The 27,548-nt window shown below is 33.9% G+C and overlaps 1 protein-coding gene across 1 annotated transcript in view; it reads right to left on the reverse strand.

Annotated features, from left to right (window-relative positions):
- LOC106132272 (protein O-mannosyl-transferase TMTC2) overlaps window positions 1–27,548 on the reverse strand; it is a 58,982-nt gene that overhangs the window by 11,837 nt on the left and 19,597 nt on the right. The window contains exons 5-6 of the mRNA XM_013331632.2: window positions 9,215–10,199; window positions 1,757–1,871 (exon numbers count right to left, since the gene is read on the reverse strand). Of these exons, the coding sequence (XP_013187086.2) occupies window positions 1,757–1,871; window positions 9,215–10,199 (1,100 nt within the window). The remainder of the gene's footprint in view (window positions 1–1,756; window positions 1,872–9,214; window positions 10,200–27,548) is intronic.

Here is a 27,548-nt window from a genome sequence, read left to right on the forward strand (position 1 = left end):
CAAAATTATTCTAATGTCGTAAGGTATTTATAATATTTTCTTTCTTCGTCCCTAATAGGGATTGGACCTTTTGCCCTTTCTGTCCCTCGGGAGAGACACACCGAATATTATTTCTCCCTTTGCCAAGGGTAGACCTTTTGAATGTATTATTAAACTTTTGTTGTTATCAGGATTAGAATAAATATGGGTTTCGCGTCAATTTTGTGTCTTATTCGTCGCTTCCATTGTGTTGTAGTTATTTTATACATTTTCAATTTCAAGTTGTGGAAATCTGTGGATGTTTTGGGTAGTCTATTTAAGTCACAAACGATTGTTATTTAAAATTAAATATTGAAATAATTTGTAGTTGCAAATAATTGTCCTTGAAAAGTTTGGTTTGCGCATTTTACTAACGTGTTGGGCTGATACCTTTTCCTTAAAGTACTTTTTTAAAATTCGCATAAAACCCCTCTTGCCGTTACATCACATTCTCGTTTTCAGTGAGTTGTTAAAAATAAACAGAATATTTTATTACAAGATAAAAATATTTAGAAATTTCTTCAAAGAAACATTTTTGTATCTGAATAGGTAAAAGAAATATTTTATATAAAAGCTACCATCACTGTCAATCACAAATCCGGGAAAGATTTTCTGTGATGGGAGATTGTGAGCACGTGAACGAGTGATAAGAACGATATAATAATGTTGACTCAAACACTGATTATAATTTCTTACATTTATAAATATAAGTCAGTGGGAGAGAGTTGCCTGAATCTGCAGGTTTCCTTACGATGATTTCACATACCGTGAGAACATCAATAATATTCAAACTTATATAACATCGAAAATATGTACTAAAAATATCACTGATTCATGACCAAGACGGCATGTTTTCATCCCAGAAATCTATGTGGGATGGTCACACATTGGTCAAGAAACTCAATGATAAAGTCAATATGTTAGTAGTTGTAATAAGAGTCGCCTACACTGGAACGGTCATGTTACAAAAGGTTATAAGGGATACAAAATGTGAAAAGCCATGCCGTATCCGCCAATTCCAAGAAGCCCTCTTTTTATCATCTTTTCGTGTTCCCAGTTGCACCCACTGTGTTTCGCGATCCGAAGTTCGCACAAGTAGAAGCATAAAAGTGGAAAAATCATAGTTTAACATAGCCTGTGATAAAAAGTACGCAAGAACTAAAGATACTGAAGAAAATTTTCCTAATTTGATTCACATACTAAAACGTAAAAATAATCTGAAATGGAATAAGAAAAAAGTAAACAATTTACTAAACAAATAGCGTGTGGTTGTTGATAGTGTCAACATACTTTCGTTACTTATTTTGTAGCCAATCGCGACAGAAGCCCATTTATTTTGGGCCCAAGAGGTGGGCGGGTAACATTCGTCATGATAACATAGTGTGTGTACAAACAGTAGCATGTCAATCTACCTGAATTATCATTGCAATGAATCCACTTAATTATGATTATTACCTCTGGAAAAATACGAGGAACTTATTTCTTTACATATTTAGTTTAAAAGGGGTTAGTCTGAAACCATTAGTATCAAGGTAAGTAAAAAATTCTTAGGTATCCCAAACCAGATTGCCACATACCTTCTCAGTATTACTCTTATTTTCTATAAGATTTACTTTATCAGCTGCATTCGTTAGCAGCCAATATACCAATTGAATATTCATTACTAAATTATTCTCTTGGCTTATCGGATATCATCAGTAAAATGTATCTACATTTGAAATAGAAATAAGGTACTTACAGATTATAGTGTACATCGGCCATGTTTGGCCTGTGATAGAGTGCTTTTTCAAAGGCCACTTGTGCTTCTGCCAACCTTCCTTGGGATATCAGGATACTCCCCAAATTGCCGTAAGCTGTAAACAATAAAGACAATAAATAAATTGTCAAAGTTGATGTAAAATAATCTAATTTATCTTTGTACTGTTTAAATATCAATTCTATCATTTAGCTACACATATACAGCTAAACATGTCCTTTCAGTATTTTCGAGAATTTTGGCTCTGTCTACCCAGTAAGGGACAAAGGCGTGATTATATGTTTGTATGCATAAACTGTTTACTACCTAAATTGTTTACCCAAAAATGCTTTTAGACCGACAATTGTAATCAACGGCCTATCGTAAATGTATTTTGTTACATCGTTTCTTTTTTGTACGTGTATTCTTTCAGCTAATAGCGTCGATCGTAAATGAGGTTACGTTTTATTTCTTTTTTTGATGTGTTTGCTACATCGAAGTACCTCATAACTGGTAGTCTTAAACACCTTTTTACAGGTAAACACTGCATATATATTAAATAAAAGAGAACAGTGCCGTGTGGTTCCCGGCACCAATACAAAAAAGAATAGGACCACTCCATCTCTTTCCCATGGATGTCGTAAAAGGTGACTTAGGGATAGGCTTACAAATTTGAGATTCTTTTTAGGCAATGGGCTAGCAACCTGTCACTATTTGAATCCCAATTCTATCATTAAGCCAAATAGCTGAACATGGCCATTCAGTCTTTTCAAGACTGTTGGCTCTGTCTACCCCGCAAGGGATATAGACGTGACCATATGTTTTTGTGGAATAATTAATCCTTTCTGTCGGTATAAAGAACTTACAATAGTTTTATGAAAAGTTTAATAGAAAGTGGTTGGTGCTTTGCAGAAAACTGGAGATCAAGCAATGTTTATTTCACGGTACTGTTGAATAACGAGAAAAATGTTATATATGTTCATTTTATAATTTCACATACAATATTTTAATAAAGAATCAATAACAAATCGACGTCGATACAAACAAACATGAAATTATAATTGCAATTAGCCTCATATATTTTTTTATTTTGTATTTTCTTTTTATAATTGACAACATCTAATTTTTTTCAAGACCGCAAACAAAAGTAACAGTCTCTTTATTTTACTATTATATATCCAAAAGAATATGAATTAATATTTTCCGATTTATTTTGAGCAAATTAAAACAGTCATTTATCGTTATTTTCTGCTGCTAGCTTCAATTCATTAACTGAAAGTGTTTTTATCTGTCAACTGTCCTGGAAAATAACATTTACAAGCGTAAACATATCTTCCTTCTATTTATACTACAGGTATTAAAAGCGCACTTAACATACTTTTATGTATGCAGACGGAATTTATTTCAATCGCTCGGTGACCACGGATTATTGTCACATGATTCGAAACGTTCAAGATGAACTAAAGGTTCGTCACGTACGCGTTTAATATTTATAATTGGTTTATTGCAACGCGAAAGTTTAAAATCAGCTATAACCTGTACATATCGTCAATTTATGATTTTTGTAGTCATATCTTTTACCAATATGTTAGAACAACATAACAATAACAAAAAGTGAAAACAAAAGTTCTTTTAGGTAAAATAAATAAATATGTATATTAGAACAACATAACAATAAAAAAAAGTGAAAATGAAACTGTCAGTGTCAATTTGTTTTTTTTTAAGACTGAAAACGTAGACAATGGTATAAAACTCCCATATATTCATGCAAATGACGTCATTGCATCGTTAGGTACGTCTTTTTATAATGAGCTAAATTTCAAACATAACATTTAATATGTTAAAGAGCTCAAATCAAAGGTTTAAAAAATATGGGTGTCTTAATTATGGTTATAGTCATTTAAAATTTTAAAAAATATGTTAGAAATTTGAAATGTTTCTAAGAGTTTCTAGCCCGTACTGCCTAGACTAGTAACTATTGAGCTAAAGAGTTCACATTTCAAGTGAATGCACTGACTACTTAAAAAATTTTTTATCGTGATTATTAAAGTTATTTTTAGGTTTCAAATTTAATTATATTTTAAAACATTTTCTTAGTTCAATGACAATAGATAAGGAACGATCCCAGTTATTTCAGATTTACAGTATTAGTCAACTTCAGCAAAGTAGTAATTCCTCACAACTGGAGTACTAAGTAAGTTCGGACATTTAAGTAGCCGTGAGATAAGTTTGCTTCTGAGATAATGGTGTTAATCCCGACTAGTCACCAAACAAGGATCCTCTATCAGACTCCAAGGCGGAGTTGGTAACTCGGACTTAGCTAACTCTTGGACGAGTGACTAGTAATCTTTAATTTGTGACAATGAGTTTGAAACTCGAATCTCATTAATCGTAAGAGATTATGTAGACATTTTATACACCTAAAGGGGTATATTTAATTTAAATAATTCGGAATGTTTTTTTACAAGACGACCTGTCCATACACAGACACATGACTTAGTGAGAAATTACCTAAAATAAAATTTCTTCCAAGCAGCCTTATTTTAAGTGTCATTCAAAATCAAATTTACGACTCGCCTGAATAGACACAATATATAACATTTAAATATCCGTGTCCACAGGCTGATAAGGCGCTGCCGACTTATATCCTTAAGTGAAATCCATAACGACTTAATATCATATTCCAACGCAAGCCTCCCGAAAATCCAGGATTTATGGTCCAGTCATTCAGAAGAAAATGACAATACATATTCTATTAGAAGTGAATCGATTCCGCATGGCTGATGGAAATCAAATGGGGTGCCCTCAAATCCATTAACTCAAAACTATCGGGTGGGTAGCTAAAGTGTTAATTCCTGTAAATCGATTGGCTGCGATAGATCAGCTATCGCAAAAGGTGTATCCGATAAAGCCGGAGGCTTAGCTGATTACACCGTCGCACCATCCGTGTCCCAAAACGTTGCACGGTGATTGCCTTGTTTCCTAGTAACGGAACAAATTGGATTCTGTTGGCCTCTCCAGCTATTTTAGAGACAGCCAAAACGTACTAATGCGATATACTTCGGTGAATATCTATTCGAAACAAGCAATGTAAGGGCTACTTTGTTACAACTTCTCTACTCATATTAGATTTCGAGAACGGGTTTGTTATTCAAGTCTTATAATAATTTGCTTACATAGTTATGTAAATAATATAACTGGAACATATTTCTTGAAAATTACTATCTAGAATAAATTATATATGCCTTAAATTGGCCAAATCGGAGACATTAGATTAAAAGTTCCTAAACCGACATGCTGGCATGGAAAGATTGATGAATGTAGATCAGTCTATCCTTCTGGGGAAGGATCATTTTGAAGTATTATCATATGAATGTTTGTTCAACAACTTTAAATTAGTTTGTTTAAATAATTACATTCATACATAAAATTATGCTTTCTTTCCGGAGTGGTAGACAGAGACAACATCTTTCTACTAGCTACGATCCCTGCATAATTCTTTCACTTCATCCACATTCATAATTATCTTTATGCAAGCTTAAAAGTATTGGAAGTATTCTTAACTAAAATAATTTGAAGGCATCTTGCTTCGATAAATTGTATACCTATTACTTATTTCTACTTAGTAACTTCAACAATAGCACAAGAATGGCTAAGTATTTCTAGGTAGTGCGTTAACTTACAATTTCCCCGAAATATTTGTGAATGTGAGAATATAATAACACTCCAAATTGGTTGAGTGGAAACACTCCAATTTTCATTATCATTATATAGAATAAATTTTCAATAGGAAATGCCATAATGTATTCAGGTTTATTTATCATAATTTATGTATGAGCATTTGTAACATACTTATACATCTTGACTAAATTTTAGGAAATAATTTTGTTTTACATTTATGGAAATATAATGTGCATTAGTAACAATTATACTCATATTAGTGCTAGCAACCTTCACTATTCTAATCTCAATTTCATTATTAAGCCAAACAGTTATACGTGACCTTCCAATCTTTTCTCTGTCTAACTCTGTCTACCTGTAAGGGATAAAGACTTGATTATATGTAAACATGTATGTACATGAGTACCTATATGTAATTACGACCACTATTGGGTCGATTCGGCAATGGAAACATGGCCATCACAAAAGTGGTACAAGCAGTTGCGTATTACGGAGATGAAATTTTGCGTCGAATGTGCGTAATTTCACGGAAAAACATATCACGAAAACATTTATGAATGATCCAAAAAGTATTTTGTTACCGTGGAAAGTGAAAAACTAGAAAATCTCAGTTTCGTCTCTGCCTACCCGTTCGGAAATGATGACGGCATTATGATTGTACTAACACAAGGGCCCTCAGGCTCTACATCACTGGACTGCAATGTCTAATTGTTCTAATCTAATACCTAATTGACGCAACATTCAACATTATACGAGTATAAAGACTATTCAACTCCGTTCAGTCCGCCAAGGCAAAACTACTTTAGTGCACTTTCATTTCATCTTAGTAAGTATGTCTCGATTTCTTTGCATGTTTTTTATAAGCATTCAGTACAATACAGTTTAAATATAATTACGAAATGAATTATACTTTTTGTCACGGTGTGCCGGTCACCCTTTTCTCATAGAAAACGTGACTTCTCTCCCATGAAAGAAATACTTAAGTCCCTAGTAAATACATGATAAGCCGAATTTGAAAGAAATGAGGCAGTTTCTAATTATGACATACGACGGTCCTCTAATTAACAAGTATCATTATTAATACTGTAATTATACGTTCTATGGGACTTTAAATACTGTGTGATGGTTCGCTGACCCATTCGGCACAATTAGTGACAATTTACTATATCCTTGATTGGTAGGTCCCTTAATATCAGCTCGACTTTAATAATTAAACGCAATTTAAAATCCACTGATAAATATACATTTAAAAGTGTAAAAAGGGCAGCGAAATGAAAAGCGTATAGTTTAAGTTATATTTATATGTATGCTAGTTTGTAAGGTATGTATGAACCTTTGAAGAATAGAACTCCGTAAAGGTAGATGATACGTGCTTGTATTTATATATCGGTCGCTATATGAATTGCAACTACACTATTTCAATGATTGGAAATTGCAAATACTTTCCGCGGCGGAGTAAATTTTTCAATAGCGAAGAATTTGAAAAGATGAAGTTTTGCCAAGATACTCGTACAACGGAATAGTGCGAGGACTCGCTTCGCGGCGTGAATTTGATTTGTGATTGTGATTTATGTCTATTGTAGAAATTGCCCGCCATTTTCGTGTTCTGCGAGGTGTGGGTTTACACGGGTGAATGGGAAAGATATTCTACAAAGCGCTTGGTTAATGGCTTAGTTTGGATTGCTATATATAATCACGTATATCCTTTGCGAGGTAGATAGAGCCACCAGCCTTGAACAGACTGAAAGGCTACTACAACACATTACAATACATTTGCAAGCCTTATAAGTTTAAGATATTTTTTTATGAATTAGATTAAAAATAAAATATACAATTACCAAATTTATCATACGTTCATTCTTAATCATAAGCACACTTTCTCTCGTTTAGGTAGGCAGGGATTTTATCTATCAAACTGCTAAAACAACGTTACATTAATATTTTATTGGTATATCTGCCTGCTATCTTGCCACTACAATTGCTAACTTTAAAACCCAGGATGAGTTCAAAACAGCATATAAGTGTTACTTCACATGCTATTATATAAAGTTAAAGCTTTTTACGGTCGCCTGCCTGCCTGTCACCAGCCTCCCTTGGGACAGGGGCTGTGTAAAATGTGCCACCAATAAGATAAAAGTATCTAGATGACAAAAACAATATTTCACGTAAATTATGACATTTTATCGAAGGGTCTCCGATGTAAAACTATCGAACTTCTCGTTGGGTTTGTATAGAAAAAATAAACGACCGGACTCGGCTTTTTAAAAGTTCTATCCAACTTTGCTTTTTTTACGATATCCGAAATCACTTGTGAAATATTGAGGATGTTCTGGCAGCTGGTTCAAAAGTTTTTATTCTCAATAGCGTTGTGGGAAATAAAGTTGCTGTTTTATTTCCGAATCTCCTATCAGGTACTTGGTCAGACCAAAAAATATTCATTAAGTCAAATTGATTTATGTGGATGAAGCAATCAAAGTAATACTTCTCCCGAAACTTCATATTATTGATTCAGATGTTAACTTTCAAATTGCTGTTTTGTTTTAAAAAGCTGCGCTTAAAGCCAATACGAGGCACGCAGATGCAAAATGACAACTATCAAAGCAAACTTTTCTCTCCACTTCAAAGTTTGTGATGTGCGCAGAATTCGTTGGAAACTCTCCTGGGTCGGCGCACATGCATGTTTAATGACGTCCTAGAAAGGTCAAGAGTCTGACTGTTACAGTAGAGGCCGTGAATATATTACTGACTCCCGAGGTAGGCAGTCCTCAGAGGAAGGCAGGCGTGAGGCGCGGCCTGCCAGCCCACTGATATCTGTTTCATTTTATTACTGGATAAAATGTTTCCTTTAAGAATGACAATTCTTTTTTAACGCTAAGTAGAATTAACTTTTACTCAATAATATTTTTTGCTACGTCTTTATCCCGTACAGGGTTAACAAAGCCAGTGATAATTATGGAATTGAGATTTACAGATAGTGACTATTTGTTAGCTCAAAATTACCTATTTTTATTTTCAACGCTATCATTGCGTCATGATAGTTTACAATGAAGACTTACAAAATCAATTGTGTAAAATTGAACTCACTTCTAATATTCACATCTAATCGTGCCAATTTTTGCTGACACAACAATAAATCTAAATTATTATCAACGTCAGGTCAATTCCTATCTACCTACACTTATCATGGTTCCATTTCAATCAAAATACAAACTTTCTGCGAGCGCCTACATGGCCGCAATCAAATGGAGTTATTGATTTGGAAGCGGACTGTCCAGCGCGTCATATATTATGCATGTCAGTGTGCCTCTTTCCAACTTTGAGGAACTAACACTCCGCGGACAGGTAGTTTGTAGCTGTCTCTCAACCAAATTAATTGTGTCTCAGTTTTGAGCAGAGAACTCCAACAAAGTTACCGAGTTAGGTACACATCGGCGTTTCCAACTGGCGGCTTGGGCTGGGAATGTTGTGGCATGAATCCGCAAAATTTTGATGTGACGTTGACTGGCGATTAATTTTGCAGAAATGAAAACTTTTCGCCCTTGTCAGAGGTGAGATTATTTTGTGAAATAAAATATCAAAAGAAATTTGTGTACAGTACTGTCTCATCTTACCTCATTGGTGGTTATTACGGCGAGTTCTTAATCAAACATGAATATTTATTTTATAATAACAGAGACACAATAAGCCGTTACCTTCACCGTTGGCGACATCAAAGATTCCCAATGCTACAATTTAACTAAATATTACCTTAATGTGCAAAATAGTTCAAAGAAAACGTACCTTTAGGAGGGTTGACGTGTATAGCACTCCGGAATAAGCTTTCTTCATCATGCCAATCCCAGTTTCTTCTGACAGTGTTTCCGCACATAGCCCCGAATACAATCAGAAGGAACACCATAAATATGCTAGTCTTCCAGTCGTCTTCATAATATTTCTTCGTCAATACACCTGCTCCGAATCCGAGCAATAGGCAGAAACCAACACTGGGCATATATAACACTCGTTCAGCGACAACAAACCCCACGTAATAGAAAACATTAGTGGCAGGCAGAAACGGTAATATCATGAAAGCCATCATCATCAACATTGATACGTGAGGACCATGGCAATGGTATCTCCTGGAGTTAACGAATGCCAAACATTTTGTGTTCGGTATCGGGCAGACACAGTTATAATTGTACATCAGAATGTTATTGTTGTTTGTTCCACCGCTGTTGCTGTTTTCTACATCTGTCAAGGGGTACCCGCACCCTTTACACGAGCACACCAGTGTTTTAGAAGTGTCGTACTCTTTGTTCGAACGACTGTTTTTTCTCTCATCGCAGTCTGGTGCTTTTTTATATTGTTTACTATTGTTATGCCGTTTCTGTTTTGTTTTAGAACTGTGCTTCTTGCTCGCGTATTTGAATTCCTTTGAACCCCTTGCTTGCGGTTGTCTAAATAAATTTTGTGTTGTTATCGTTATAATTATTATCAAAGATGAATAAAATATTATTGAACAAATGTTTCTAACATCAAAGATGGTCGTTATTCTAGGTATAGAATCCATAGACCAGTCAAAACTTAGTTGAAGAGGGTAAAGCAAAAGAAAAAAGTTGAAAACTGGTAAATATGAAAATGTTAGAAGTCTAGTTAGTAAAGATTTATCGCGAGCTGCTGGGTTATCGGCTGCCGCAAAAACTGGGGTTGCTCCGACTAGCTTTAATCTCCAGAACATTAATAGAATTTGAGCAACTCCAAGCGCCAAAATGCTTCGCCACCGATTCTGAAACAAAAGAAGGAAAGTACTGTAATTTTATTACAAATAATTTTCTTATTTTGGCAGAAAAGGTCAACAATGCTTTATAATGGTACATGAAGTGATTTGGTGAAAAAAATAACTTTCATACAATTGGAGGACATGACATTGACTAATTGGAAGTTTAGCAAAGCACACCTACTGTGTTAAGAAAATTTTATACAAAAAAAATATTTCAAATTAATAGATAAAATATTTTATCTTTAACAAAAAGTGTATCTTGATGTAAAATCATAATAAAAATCGTGTTAAATGTTAGTTATAGCTTGTAACTTTTGAAAAGTAAAATACAAGTTCTACAAAAAAAGGCAAAAAAATGTATATCTCATTATTGGGGATCTATCTCATAAATAGGAAAGCCAATCCATCAGTCTTTAAGTCTCTAAGATCTAGCTATAAATCCAGAATGGTATAAAAGCTGTTCCTTTATACCAAAACAAAACTTCCAAGAGTAAAAAGAGACTTGTTTTATGACAAGTAAAACAGCCTACATCTATAAATTACAAACCCACGAAACTAGGCTGTAATAAACTTTCCTTTCTTGTCTAAACCAGCATTAATTTTAATCCTGGCAACGGCAACTCGATAAAATTGATTTAAAAGGGAGCGAAGCGGTAAGACATCCCTTTGGATTATTAAATTACTGGTGCCACCTACCCGCCAACCCTCATCCACTATATGATTAATATGGCTATACGATCAGGTATGTTAATCTGCTTAAAGTGGTGTTATTAAGGAAGTTTTTATGTTTATTTACTGGGGTTTTCTGTGGGAGGCTAGTTAGTTGTGGAATACTCGAGGAAAAGATTTATGAAGGTTGCGCGTCCCCTTTCCAACCTGCGCGGCCCAGGGGACCCCCACGCGAAACTAACGACGCCGTTTCGGATTTCCAGCACAATTTACACGGTACCGTGGAACGGAACGGAAATCTCAGGGCAACTTAGATGAACATCAAATTAATCAATCGGAATGAGGAAAGGTGGTTGAATAATACAACGCCGCTCTTTCTCACCTATGTAAGGCCGACGTGAACTGTTCGTATTTATTGGACCCACGTCCGACTTGTGTAGTATTTTGTACCGTGATGAAGTATTAATTACGTTTGATTGACAAGGGATAATAGAAAGGATGTTGTTACATGTATAGTTAAGATTTAGGTGTATTAGGAACATATATAGCCCATCATTGTTCTTTTACATTTTGGATATATTTTATCTACGTTTGTGTGCGAGTTCATCGGAACAACGGCTCTTACTTGTAAGCCAAAAGCTTAATGAGTCGATTTCTCAGAATAACTATTGTAAGATGTTTCCTAAAAACTACAAAGAAATTAAAAACGAACGAAATTGTGAATCCTACATACTTTTTTTATATGAATTATATCATTCTGCGTTGTTCTAATAATTTATATGAATCCTACATACTGCAATCTGTTTTGTGCTGTTTTGTATGTTTTACTCTTATGGTACAATAAAGAGTTAATTCTATCTATCTTCTTTTGTTCCATCTACATTATTCACCCAGATCATCAGACCACTACACACTCTTGTCATTTTACATGCAAATGGCGATAATGAAATGTCCAATTATCTTCGCCTACACGAGGAGCCAAGATTGCCGATAGGATGTACTCTCGATAACAGATGTGCTCCGTTGTTCTAATTATATCTGAAACAGCTGTTTCATTTGCCGATTCACCTCTGTAACGAATTCTTCTTTTTTTTTTGATAAATTTGCGGGAATAAATATATTAATTTATTTATTTAAAACTTTATTAAGCCTTAAAGATACAATAGGTGGACTTTATGCTAATAGCTTTTCGAAATATAGAAAAAAAAATTGGTGTCAATTTAAGAGTTAATTTATTCTAGTTACTATATTATTATGTAACCTAGTTTATTATGTTACCAAAATAAAAACCATTTTTTATTTCACTTAATTTAATCTTTACATACATTATACGCATTTTCTTCGAAAAAGGCAGAGGTTACATATTTCTACTTGCCACTATCTTAGCATAATTCTAATGCTTCAACCATATTCATCAATCTTCTCAAGCTCGTACGTTTAGGTTTTTCCTGACCTTAGAATGTTCCTTATCAAGTACGCTCATCTTTATCACTTCCAACGTCCCTATTTCTTTTATTTTTGAACGAATATTAACTTTCATCTGTCCTACGAGATGACATTTTGACAGGTTCATATACCCAAATCAACAGAGGCGTGCCGTATAAGAAGTTTGGAGTGGCGGACTGACGCACTTAAACTAAAAGGCGGCTAAGTGACATTCAATCTTTTTAAAGGCAAATAATTTTTTTTAAGTTTCGCTATATTTGCCTGTCTTTTATGACGATGAGAAGTTTTACCCGAGGATAATATTATCCTATCCTCTTGCTAATATCATAACATACATACATATGTACCCCGCAAGAAAAACAACAGGCGGAATCAACATTGCGGAGTAGACAGAGTCATCATTTTTATAAAGACTGAAAGGCCACGTTCAGTTGTATGGCTTTACTATAAATGCAAAAATTTGTAAAAGTTTTGTGGATTTATGTGTATGTTACTCTTTCACGTAAAATCTACTGGACAGATTTTGCTGAAAATAAACACAGGTAGAATGCAACCCGAAATAACACATAAATAATTTCATGTTAAAATTCCCACGGAAGCGAAGCCCCAGTGCGCAGCTTAGACTTTTGACCCAGATAGTAATACATAGGTGTCAAAAGGCGCACCCCGGGTTCCTCTCCAGAGAGGTGCTCTAGGATGTAACTAGGATTACCGCCAGGAGGAAGAAAAAGTAAACAAAGAAAAAAAACCGCGGCGAGTGATTTCGTTGCATTTTTCAAAGACAAAATTCGAAGTAATTAATTTATTGAAATAAGCAAGCCTGTGTCACCAAGACGTCGGCGGGGGTGCTTATCTGTTAAATTTACTGGCTGCCTGACACCACCGTCCACACCTCGTAAATACCCACCCATTTGCCAGTTGGCTTGAAAAAACCGCGGAAAACTTTACGAAAAGGCACAATTGCCAGTTTTATGCGAGTATTTTGGTCTATTGTGCAAGTTGTGAAATATTTAACGTTAACGAAAAAAATTTGCATGATGAGAATAGAGAAAAAGAGACGTAATATATTTGAAAAAGCTCCTATTTTTGTATAATTGACTGCAATATAGGGTTTTTTCATTTTACTTTTTACATTTACAGTCTACAAGGCCACATTTAGCTGGACAGCTGTAATTATGGAAATGAGATTCAAGAAATAGTGATAGGTTACCAGCCTAAGAATTAAAGAAGAATTCTGAATTTCTAAGCTAGCTCTGTTTTAAAAAAAATAAAAAGTTTATATAAACACAATTTTACCATCTGATTAATGGGATCCGAAATGATAAAAATAAAACAAAGGTACGTTTCGTGCACGTCTTAATATCAGTATTATTTATACATAGTATACATAATGCAACGCGAAAGTATAAAATCAGTTCTAATCACTTCACACACACCTCTAAGAGCACAAAGCAAGCGTCTAGACCGAAGCAGCTAATGCGGCTAAAACAAAGTAATAATAAACTCAAAATTTAGGAAGGTTTTAGTAACATAACTTCCTTGAAACGCGTCGGCTATAAAACCATAACGTGCCGTAGGTGACGGTGTCGGCGCCATTAACTTTAATAACCTCATAACTGCATGAAATCTGCACAACAGGAAAAAGCTTCTAAGTCCCAACCGCGCCTTAAGGCTTTCGATAATGCTTTTATTATTTTATGTGTAAAAAATATTGGAATTTATTTTTAGTTTACTAACTTTTTTTTACCGCGGATTAGCTTTCTGCTTATTGCTGAGTTGAATTACATAGTAAAGTCCATTTATTGGTTATGGCTATCCCGCGCGTTTTTAAACGGCAATCAAAGCTGGGCTAGAGATACTCGTGCGTGGCCATTGACTATCTACACCGTATGAAAGTACCCATGTGATGTGTGTTTGTATGATGTATGTAGTTATGCACACCTTTTCAAACCCAATATCAATAGAAAGGCATGTTGATGTTTTGTAGTATTACATATTTAATAGAGCAAAAAAATTTATGGAGAAACCAACATAGCATTCCGTCGATATACTTTCACTATCTGCATACATCTTCACTTTTATACCTCCTAGATAAAGTTACCAAACAGTTACTATGAGCATAATTGAAGAGTTTTCAATACGAACTTGGTTACGTAACGAAAACATACATTCGCACATGTCTTGAAATTCTGAAGGTAAATAAGCCAGAATCGCGAACAAATTTCATATCGCTCATAACCAGGTACAAATAGGAGATTCCAGGCACGTAGTTACGGCAGCAAATAATATTATGAGAAAATTTGGTCTGGTGGGAACATAACTTTATCGCCCTTCCCTATCACTTGTAGACACGTCTCTATACCTACTATGCGTGTCTGAAATACGTACTGGCTCAGCTCACTAATATCACACAACATACAACAGTAGCTTCTGGGCGTAGGCTGAATTTTGGCATGTAAGCAAAGTTCAAGAAATTATTTTCTTAATTTATATACCATACATACATATCATCACGTTTATATCCCTTACGGGGTAAATTATATACCATGGGAAAAAAAACTGAATTTTGGCTTTCCACGAACAGAGATTATAGATAGAATTGCAAAAACAATCTAGTTATTCAATTTCCTGTTTAAAGATATTTTCCATTTTATCTGTATCTTTCATCTTCTCAAAACCATAAAAATAATTGTCGTTTTCTGGCCGCTTCTTTGTCATTTAGCTGGAAAAGTAAAGCCTCTTACCTAAATAATAAAGCAGACTGAAAATAATTTAAATTTTGTACAGAATTTGTCATTGAAATACCAAACATAGTTTTTATATTTCAACCAAGGGCTTTATATATCTACTCCATCATATTTTATTCTAATATAATGAAGAGAATAGATTTGTATTTTTGTTTGAATTTATATTTTTTTAACACAAAATCTACTAGATCAATTTTGTTGATATTTGGCATATAGAATGTGAAGCTCATCTGTCTAGGTATCATCATCATCCTCCTCAACCCTCCGGTATGAAACCTGAATATCTACCGTCTACCTAGATTAAGTCAGAATTTAACACGAAGCGACCTATGTAAGATCACCTAACAGATATTGTGTCATGGTAACACAACCAGTTGCATATTTGAGTGTAAAGGTTTCCCTACGATGTTGTCCTTTGTAAGAGCATTCGTTAGACCAATTTATAAAGCATAGCAAGTAAGAGATTCAAGTCAATATCTATTATTTTTAAGTCTCTTATAATTTTCGAATTTCTCAGCTAATTTCAAACTGGTTCACCTATAGTTTTAACATTAAACTAAGAATGGATTTGGTAACTGAATTATTTTTGCACGTATAATTTTCCTGCTATTTTACAATTTTGATTTTCCCAAGAGTAAAGAAGACATTTTCTGTCAAATTTGCTAAACATAATCGTGACTTCTACGGTACATGCATACAATTATGTCTTTATCCCGAACGGGAAGCTAACAGTCTTGAAAAAACTGTAAGACAGCTGTATGGCTTATTGAAAGGGGGGCATAGTACAACGTTTATTTGTTTCTTGCTTTGAACGCAATTAAGACAAGATATTTTGCTACAGAAAACACGTCAGATCGTCGAATCTGGTTATTCTGTGATCTCTAAATTTTTAGGCAGTAATATAAATAAGAAACCAACACGTAATCGATAAGGTGAAAAGATTCTGTAAAGTAAGACTACTCTATGGAATCTTTTAAACTTGTCTTTTAAACGAAGATAATTATGGTTTAATTCATACTAATAGTCACGTCTTTACCCTTACGGAGTAGGCAAGACTTAATAGATTAAAAGGCCAGTTAAGCTGGCTGGTTTATGATGTAATTAAAAATCAAATAGAGACAAGATGCTAGCCCAAAACTCTTACCTTACCTTATACATAATCCAATCCAAAAGCGAGTTAGGCAAATAGTAAACTAAAAAACCTCAAATACCCTTTTTGCATATTCTCATAGATTTTAACAGTTACAATTGCCGTTGAGAATAATAGATATAGTTAGAAACCAAATTCATACATATCACATATTACTATAGCAATTGTAAGTTTCCCAGTCTTTGTGATTAAAACTGCCTACAAAGTTAGGCTCGTTCGACTCTCTAACTAACTAAAGTTATATTAATAACGAGAACAGAGAGACCGCAACCATAATACTTAGCTGCCAGAATGTGTACTCGGAAATAAATATTGGCGTTTGCATTCATTTGATAATTTCATGTAAAGTATAAGTTTTGAGAAGAGTAACAATAGTAAAATTATTAAAAATAATACCTATGTACAGTACATACTATTTGAATCGCAATTTCCATAGCTTAGAGCTGTTTAGCTGAACAGCTGTATACATGAACGTGACCTTTCAGTCTTTCAATATTGATGACTCTGTCTACCCCGCAAGGAATTTAGACGTAATTATATGTATGTATGTTCTTATGGTTTTCATCAAAATGGTTCGAATTCAACAGAAGATTATTGTTCGTTTAATAAAAATTACTAAACAAATTATGAAAAAAAGACAGGCACATGAGTCTAGCCAAATATAATCCAATAACTTATTTGCTACTATTTATTATCTATGCCTTAACAGGAAAATAATTACTTTTATAGTAGTAAGTACAGTATTTTTCTTTAAAATGTTCTATTTGTTCAAAGTATTGTCATTTTCTGTTAAATATTCAAATGAACAGTTGTTCAATAGATAACATTATACAATTACTAATGGTAAGAGCCCACGCTTAAACTATTTGGATTAAATTCCTGCTGCTACTATTCCGTGAATATAGAGCATTGTCTCAAATAAATTTCGAAGTTGAAAATTAGAAGCCTCAGTTAAACGCTTCAAGGTGATCCCTCATTTTGAATGATTACTAACTTGGACCACTAAAGTAGAGAAATGGGAGCGCAGTTAAATACTTTGGCAGTTGCTGCTTCTGGGAATTCGTAAAATACAATTACAGGGACTCACTGACATGAAACTTCAAGTTTTATGTCCGAAAATTCTCCTCAAAGGATCTCGCCCAAATTGTGTTACATCGTAATGTAGCTCTCAAAGATATCAAAATGATTAATATCAGACATATTTTTGAGTTAAAAAGTTACAACAGAAGGAAGTTTCTACAATAGCGGAATATATTTATTATAGCATATTCTATTATTAAATTTTTTGTTTGGTTTTGAACAACAGATCTTCAAAACAAATAAAAGCTAGTAAAATGATATTTTTCTAGCTTTTATTAAGTTTCACTTATCGAAGTGTTTGTTGTAATTGACAGTAATCAAATTTATTTGTGTGGACAGAGCCAATATTCATGATACTCAAAGCCCAACGCTTACTTCGATGAGTTTTCACTTTATTAGACCAAAACCTTTCAGTCATCAATGATACATTATATATCTGCGCATACATAGCGTAAAAAATTAGGTAGCAGATAAATACTCACATGTAATCATGTCTTTATACCTAACGAGGCAGACAGGGATATCAGTCTCGAAAATATTGTAAGGCCGAATTCAGCTGTAGGTATAGTAGTGATGGAATTGAGATTCAAATGATGACTAGTTGCTAGTCTAAAAGAAGAGGTAGCAGAACGCGTACAAAATATAGACTACCTAACATGCTTCCCAACTTTCTTATTTGCTTAATAGAATGGTTTGGCGTATTACGTCCGTTCTGTAAATATCTGTAAGCCGAGTATATTTACCGTGACTGTCAATGTCAACAGAATGTTCGCTTTGTACCGGTACCGAGAGCAAACAAAAGTGAGCCGGGAATGCGGTGAACAAGAAGATATTATGTATCTACCCGCAAAAGATTCTACAGAGACATCAAACAATCGGCCAGTTTGCCCATTGTCTTCTATTTTATCTGGAATCGATATCTGAATAAAAATCTACTTTTTTCCGTATATATATAATGCTGGTCTTGTAGCTAAAAAAAACCATGGTATGCGCCAGCCGCTTCACTTTGCGTGCATTCTTCTTTAGGCCAGTAACCGGTAACTTTCTCTGAATTACACCATAGCTTAAAGTCTATTGTAAGTAAAAGTTGTCATAGCTCTGTCTTCTCGTTAGAGATAAAACGCCTTATAAATGTAAAAATTTTAGTAATAGGCATTTGGCTCCAAAGTTTAGAAACTATCAAAATAAAAAAGTTAAATGAATAAAAAGACACGAATGCCAAAATGTTTATCAAAATCTGTACATAAAGAAATATTTAAAGGTCGTTAACTCTATTAGTAAGACATACATACATACATATGGTCACGTCTGTATCCCTTGCGGGGTAGACAGAGCCAACAGTCTTGAAAAGACTGAATGGCCACGTTCAGCTATTTGGTTTAATGATAGAATTGAGATTCAAATAGTGACAGGTTGCTAGCCCATCACCTAGATAAGAATCCCAAGTTTGTAAGCCTGTAAGCAATTAGTAAGAAGCCTTTAAAAAAAACCTTTAACCTATTTACTTGACTGACTTCCCCAATAATATTTTGAAAAATCTTTAAAGTGGAAATAGGTCAGAGCACGTAATACCAGTTCATGTTAATCAAAAAGAAAAGAATGCTACAGCTACTTACATTATCGCATTATATTTACAGGGTGTTCTTAGTTGTGAGACACGAATTAGGGACATCAAATAACTTTGAAATTACCTCAAACTTCTGTTTATTTAGTTTGAAATAAATAATGTTATTATAATACCTACTTATGATTTTATTATTTTAAAAAGTGCTTACTAATTGGGGATGTAACTTTTTTTGTTGTTTATCTTTTTTATGGAAATAGCTATATTAAATGAAGAATGCATCGTCAGCAACTACAGTAATATACGAGTATATTTTAAGCATCGAATAACTCGGACAATTACTGTTACTCTCGTTTCTCGAATCGAATTTTTTCGACTGCTGACCAATAGTCGACGTCGGACTTTATTTTTTATATAATAAGTCAAATTTATCGAAACCAAGTAAAAAGAATTTGCTGAGTTATTTCTTTTTTCTTTCTTATAATTTTCTTTCTTTTCATTAAGAGAGTCTATGACATTTTTATAAATAGACTTATAAAAAGTTCATATAAAATTAAATTATATCACCTGCGTATTACTATGGGTTACTTAATTTTAAGGTTTTTAACTGATTTAATTGATAATTTTGTGTTAAGTTTGGTTTTGTTAGCAATTTTTACACCCTGTACGCCACTACAAGTCTCGTGTGTAAAACTCATAAAATTATCACAAAGTTACGGCTAAACTTGAATACAAGGTGTTTCTTAATATAAGGTAAATTTTATGGAATATGGACTAGGTACTTTTTATACATAAGAATTTAAATTCAGAGTAAGTTTTAAAACAATAAGCATGAGAATTTATTATAATACAATTTAATATTAATATACCTATTCTAAGAAAATGGTGAATAAACATCAAAACAGCATGTTTCCATGTGTGTTTCTACTTATATAATAATATACAGCTACAAGTCAATTTCCCTCCAAAATTTTTAACAATTGTCAGTACTGATATAACAAAATTTGGAAACGACTATTATGAGGAGTTCAGAACAAAAGTTCCTAATTAAGAGGCGGCTTGATTGTGAATCGCTGGATGAGCCAGGCCATTATTAGCCCTAATTATAATATCTGGGGTGAGATCTCGTTAATGTCAGCTCCAAAATAAAACTCGAGGATCAAAGAGGAGTCAACAAATAATGATTGCAATTATTGTTTGTTATAAAAGCGTATTTATTTACGTTAAAGTAGGTAATAATAAAGCTAGTTTGTATGCCCTTCAATGCTTACATTTTTAAACGGTAAAAGTAACGTTCGAAAAAATATTAACCATTTTTAGTTTACAATTTAAAATCCATCCATTTCATCTTAATTCAAGTAGTTTTTGTTAAAATTATAAGCCATGAGAATGCATAACAGAGATGAAAAATAACAATGAAAAATAGAATGCCTGGTATTTACTGTGTGATAATATAACTATTAAAGATGAGTTCTGTCTAATTATTTAAAGTTCAATATATAAATATCCCTCATATTTTTAGCTGAAGAATGACCCCATTTAACCTCCTAGGAAAATATTGGTTAATTAGAATTTACATAAATTTGCACATTCGAATATAATTCTAACAAGTTTCATTCAATTCCGTGGAAGAAGCCATAAGGTCTATTAAATTTCAAAGAGTTAAAACCAAAAGTTTCCAACAATCAAATTACTTGTTTATAAACAAAGTTTTGTTATTACCGACAAAGGTTGTGTGCATTTTCTTCATTGTGAAATAACCATTATAAATAATAAATAGAAAGGAGTGCCCTGTGTATCACATATTTCGTAAAAGGCGAATAAAGGAAAGGCGAATAAACTTCTAAATGTGATCTTCCAGCCTCAGTACCATGACACGGGCGACGCCGTTTTGATCGCACAAAAATCTATCGCTGTTCCGCTTTTTATTATGACACGAAACGAGACAGCGATATAGAGAGAACGGCGTCGCGCATGCCAAGCTACGGGGGCTGAAAGGTCACGTTCAGGTGAATACAGCCCCGTATATGTAGGCATGTATGTAATATCAGATTGTAATTGTAATATAACGAAAGACAATGCACATCCGATGGTCAATTAAAAGCAAAAAGAAAAACTATTTTGCATTTTTAGTGGCTCAGTATCAAGACTAATGTTACGCCATTAAACAAATTCAGAAAGTGCAATGCTTGCGGCGTCATTTACATATTTAGTGAAAATTGCGAAAAATAAACAAAATTGGCTTGCAAAATTGGGATTCTTCTTTAGACGATGAGCCAGCAACCTATTTAAATCTCAATTCTATCATTAAGCCAAACAGCTGAACGTGGCCTATAATTCTTTTTAGGCTGTTGGCTCTGTCTACCAAGCAAGGGATATAGACGTCATTATATGTATAAATAAAATTTTAGTCTAGATTATTGTATTATAGTGCATGATGCTTGTCTGGATGAATCAAAAGAAGAATGTTGGAATCGTAACAACTGGAAATTAATAGTCTCTGCCTACCTCTGCGGGAAGGAGGCGAGATGAAATGTATGATAGATGGCAACAATAATACTTGTCTCGTGCAGAAGAAAACACAGTGTATGCCAGCCGATTCTGTTCCCGGGCAATTTGTAAAAGTAAGACCTTTTATTGCTTGTTCATTGAAACGGAAATCAAGAATCGGAATCATCAGTATTTAAAGTGGAATATTTCTTTTCATTGATAAATCTGCCTGTAGTACTCGTATCAAATATAAATTATTCTTACACAAGACTTAGCCTACTTTCAGGCAGTCAGAGTTTCCATTAAATATTAACAACTACCATTCAATATGAAACTCTACTTCGGAAAACAACCAAACACAAGTTGGGTAAGATTTTGTTTTTAACAGGCTCGCAGAGGTCAGACGGCAATCAGTGTACTTTATAGTTCTATAGTTGGATTATGATCATTGACGGACTTCTGCTTCCTCCCATACTGAGAGCAAAGATTAAACAACATGATGATGATGACAATGATGGAAGAAAGAGGGAGTCCGTCTTTGACTAGAAATGTCCGATTGACACCGAAAAAATATGTCTGAGATACATTTACATCTATCACATCTTTATCCCCTGCAGGGTTGAGAGAGCTACAACTGATACAGGCCTCCCAAGTTGAGCCTTTCTTTTCATTGATTTACAATCTATACGAGAGGGGAAAGATCTGGTAACAATTGTGATTTTTTTTCGGTACCAGATGTAATATTTATTTTTTAACTCTCAACTTTTGAAATAAACTATTCCTGATAACATCAAGGTTCTATGAACTTGTTAATAGTAATTCTACCTCTTCTAGGCAAAAGTCACAGCACAAAGTAATTTAGTGTCTTCGACAAAGACACCCTCGGCTTATGCAAATTGTGATCTCGCGGGAGAAATTAACCATGTATATTAACATACCAAGGTGATAATGTAGCTATATCTCTCTCTCCCTCCTTTTATTTCAATGTGTGTGCGATTGCATTTTTAGTTGCCTTCATTAAGTTGACAGTTTAGGTTTATCTTTCGGGCACGCAACACACCTTACTATTTTTTATGTACTATTCGTGTATTATTATTCAGTGGGAAACTTAACCTTACAAGTATTATTAATAACTAAGTACGTAACTTTCTACTATAAGTATACGAGTAAAATAATTTCTTCAAAGCAGACATTGTACAAGTGCGAAGCTGAGGCCAGTATGAAATAAAAACAAATAGGTAACCAACATGTCATATTTCGTTATAAAAATTACTTAAAAATTATTAATGTCAGCTCCAAAATAAAACTCGAGGATCAAAGAGGAGTCAACAAATAATGATTGCAATTATTGTTTGTTATAAAAGCGTATTTATTTACGTTAAAGTAGGTAATAATAAAGCTAGTTTGTATGCCCTTCAATGCTTACATTTTTAAACGGTAAAAGTAACGTTCGAAAAAATATTAACCATTTTTAGTTTACAATTTAAAATCCATCCATTTCATCTTAATTCAAGTAGTTTTTGTTAAAATTATAAGCCATGAGAATGCATAACAGAGATGAAAAATAACAATGAAAAATAGAATGCCTGGTATTTACTGTGTGATAATATAACTATTAAAGATGAGTTCTGTCTAATTATTTAAAGTTCAATATATAAATATCCCTCATATTTTTAGCTGAAGAATGACCCCATTTAACCTCCTAGGAAAATATTGGTTAATTAGAATTTACATAAATTTGCACATTCGAATATAATTCTAACAAGTTTCATTCAATTCCGTGGAAGAAGCCATAAGGTCTATTAAATTTCAAAGAGTTAAAACCAAAAGTTTCCAACAATCAAATTACTTGTTTATAAACAAAGTTTTGTTATTACCGACAAAGGTTGTGTGCATTTTCTTCATTGTGAAATAACCATTATAAATAATAAATAGAAAGGAGTGCCCTGTGTATCACATATTTCGTAAAAGGCGAATAAAGGAAAGGCGAATAAACTTCTAAATGTGATCTTCCAGCCTCAGTACCATGACACGGGCGACGCCGTTTTGATCGCACAAAAATCTATCGCTGTTCCGCTTTTTATTATGACACGAAACGAGACAGCGATATAGAGAGAACGGCGTCGCGCATGCCAAGCTACGGGGGCTGAAAGGTCACGTTCAGGTGAATACAGCCCCGTATATGTAGGCATGTATGTAATATCAGATTGTAATTGTAATATAACGAAAGACAATGCACATCCGATGGTCAATTAAAAGCAAAAAGAAAAACTATTTTGCATTTTTAGTGGCTCAGTATCAAGACTAATGTTACGCCATTAAACAAATTCAGAAAGTGCAATGCTTGCGGCGTCATTTACATATTTAGTGAAAATTGCGAAAAATAAACAAAATTGGCTTGCAAAATTGGGATTCTTCTTTAGACGATGAGCCAGCAACCTATTTAAATCTCAATTCTATCATTAAGCCAAACAGCTGAACGTGGCCTATAATTCTTTTTAGGCTGTTGGCTCTGTCTACCAAGCAAGGGATATAGACGTCATTATATGTATAAATAAAATTTTAGTCTAGATTATTGTATTATAGTGCATGATGCTTGTCTGGATGAATCAAAAGAAGAATGTTGGAATCGTAACAACTGGAAATTAATAGTCTCTGCCTACCTCTGCGGGAAGGAGGCGAGATGAAATGTATGATAGATGGCAACAATAATACTTGTCTCGTGCAGAAGAAAACACAGTGTATGCCAGCCGATTCTGTTCCCGGGCAATTTGTAAAAGTAAGACCTTTTATTGCTTGTTCATTGAAACGGAAATCAAGAATCGGAATCATCAGTATTTAAAGTGGAATATTTCTTTTCATTGATAAATCTGCCTGTAGTACTCGTATCAAATATAAATTATTCTTACACAAGACTTAGCCTACTTTCAGGCAGTCAGAGTTTCCATTAAATATTAACAACTACCATTCAATATGAAACTCTACTTCGGAAAACAACCAAACACAAGTTGGGTAAGATTTTGTTTTTAACAGGCTCGCAGAGGTCAGACGGCAATCAGTGTACTTTATAGTTCTATAGTTGGATTATGATCATTGACGGACTTCTGCTTCCTCCCATACTGAGAGCAAAGATTAAACAACATGATGATGATGACAATGATGGAAGAAAGAGGGAGTCCGTCTTTGACTAGAAATGTCCGATTGACACCGAAAAAATATGTCTGAGATACATTTACATCTATCACATCTTTATCCCCTGCAGGGTTGAGAGAGCTACAACTGATACAGGCCTCCCAAGTTGAGCCTTTCTTTTCATTGATTTACAATCTATACGAGAGGGGAAAGATCTGGTAACAATTGTGATTTTTTTTCGGTACCAGATGTAATATTTATTTTTTAACTCTCAACTTTTGAAATAAACTATTCCTGATAACATCAAGGTTCTATGAACTTGTTAATAGTAATTCTACCTCTTCTAGGCAAAAGTCACAGCACAAAGTAATTTAGTGTCTTCGACAAAGACACCCTCGGCTTATGCAAATTGTGATCTCGCGGGAGAAATTAACCGTGTATATTAACATACCAAGGTGATAATGTAGCTATATCTCTCTCTCCCTCCTTTTATTTCAATGTGTGTGCGATTGCATTTTTAGTTGCCTTCATTAAGTTGACAGTTTAGGTTTATCTTTCGGGCACGCAACACACCTTACTATTTTTTATGTACTATTCGTGTATTATTATTCAGTGGGAAACTTAACCTTACAAGTATTATTAATAACTAAGTACGTAACTTTCTACTATAAGTATACGAGTAAAATAATTTCTTCAAAGCAGACATTGTACAAGTGCGAAGCTGAGGCCAGTATGAAATAAAAACAAATAGGTAACCAACATGTCATATTTCGTTATAAAAATGTTACAATATTCAACAGCGCTCACGCTTCCAGCACAATATGAATGAAACACAAACACTATTCTACATTTCGCTGTTCCGTATTTGAGCAATTCCATCTGAAATACGAGGTCGTTGTTGGTGGCACCGGCGTCGGAGAATACGATGGAGGGGGGTGGCGGGAGGTGGGGATGCCATTCCTGCCGCAGTGTAGCCAACCCCTCAGTGTTAACTGTAGCTCTACAGATTTTTCCTGCATGTAAATTTCGACTCGTCCTCGATAAACGAACACAATTATTTTTAACAGAAAAAATATCGAATGTTCAAATTCTCGTGAACCTCATGAAATATTAAAAAATAATTCTATACTAGCGGATATTTTGTAATCTCTCGCTAAGACTTTAATATTAATGAACCAAAAAATGCTCATTCCTTGCACAGTTAAAAAGGGTTGGTTTAGTTTTTAAATGAGACTTTAACACATTTCTACATTTTTTGAAAGCTGATTTATTGTTTTACCCTACATAAGGGTTGGCAACACTGAAGAGAGGGTACACCGAAACCTATTTGCGCTATTACTGTAGTAAGCGAAAGATGCCTCTGTTGATTCCTGTTAGAGTAATTGTATTTAACTGTTTCCTTTTATTTCATGAAAGAATTTATGTTCGATTCAAATGAATAATTTACATGACATATTGATATATTGTACAAATTTTATTATTTTAGTATTAATTATGGAAGTTTTTATCCAAGGTTACTTCTGCGTTGGTGTTTCCAAAATCCTTAATTATCAGAAGCTCATTTTATTGACAATTTTAGCAAAACCTGCCCATGTTCACTGTTTGATTGTGATGTTAAAAATACCAAACAATTGCAGTCACATTACTTAAAAATTATTGATTCAATGGAATGAAACTTTAACTCAATTAAATATTTTTATAACTGGAAAAATTCGTGTTAAAAAAAGTAGTGCGTCGCTTGTTTTTTTTTTTCATTAAGTGTCCCTAAGTAACGTCCTTTGTAGAGGTAGAGTTCATTAGCGTAGCTCATTTCCAAGAATGAAGCCTTTGAACTAGTTTAAATACTTATCTTGATTAATCTTTTAAAGGTACGGGAAGTTTACTTAAGACTGTTTATCCGCTGAAATTGATTACTTTTTAGTTTAACAAGCTTTTTACAAATCCATAGTGTTTATAAAGGAAAAAGATTTTAGACTTGTTTGTAATGAATAAAATCATAAACCACTTGATCAATATCGATTGTAGCACAAAGATAAATTAGACCTTTGTAAGAAACGAAAGGTTATTTTTAGGAATTCCTAAGTTGAGGTTTACTACGGCAAGAACTTCATGACATACCGTTCAGTATTGCTAATGAATTAATTGATTATGTGACCTTTCATTTAAATGAAATATGGAATGAAATTATTTATTTAATGAACGCTACTTTAAGTATACCTCTATTGCTAAAAGCGCACACGATGAATCTTATAAAAAAAATTACACAAAAAAAAAGTTTAGTATTTGTCTTACTTTGGTATATCTTTTACTTTCAACAATATATAGGTCGAGACGAAAACTCCAAACAGTTTGAATTAATGATGAAGCAATCGGAATACTCGCTCGAAGTGAATTGTAAGTAAAGTTTGTAGTGTGTTTTCTTGCGTGTATAATGACATTTCTTTTATCCCGAAAAAATTGAATCGCCGTGGCCTTTTTCTTTTTTCATTTGACCCAAATTATGGATTCACATCACATAATGGACTTTAAGAATGGGCTTTAGGAATAGGGGAATAAAAAAACAGGGCATTGCATGCATTAAGAGAGCATGTAATGTTCTTGAAATTCGTGTTGTTTTACAATCCCATGTTTAAATACTTCTTTAACATATTACAGGCCCGCACTACCAATTCACAGTATAATGCCGTAATTTCGTGATTTAGGTAAGTAGGTATCTGAAACAACAGGCATTTTAGACATTCTCTAGCAAGTTCGTAGCCAGGAATCTGCACGGAGAAGACGCGAGTCATGCTCTGTAGTTACGTAGGAATTCGTGTCGTACTTGCCCGCTAAAGTTGATAGTAAATAAGATAGAAGATTTTGTTTAGTTAAAGGAGAACGTAGTAGGGAAACCTGCGTATTCAGGCCACTGTTGAGTACGACTGAATAAAGAGTAGCCAAAAAATAAACATTTTGGAAATTACAGTATAGTAGTGAGTATTCGATGATGTTTATATTTAAAACTGTTCCGTAACTAAGTGACTAACTGACACACAGACAACTTGCATCCCAAACCATTGGGTCTAGAAATTTGGAAT

Source organism: Amyelois transitella, chromosome 14 (genome assembly GCF_032362555.1).
Source record: "Amyelois transitella isolate CPQ chromosome 14, ilAmyTran1.1, whole genome shotgun sequence".
Classification (NCBI taxonomy): domain Eukaryota; kingdom Metazoa; phylum Arthropoda; class Insecta; order Lepidoptera; family Pyralidae; genus Amyelois; species Amyelois transitella.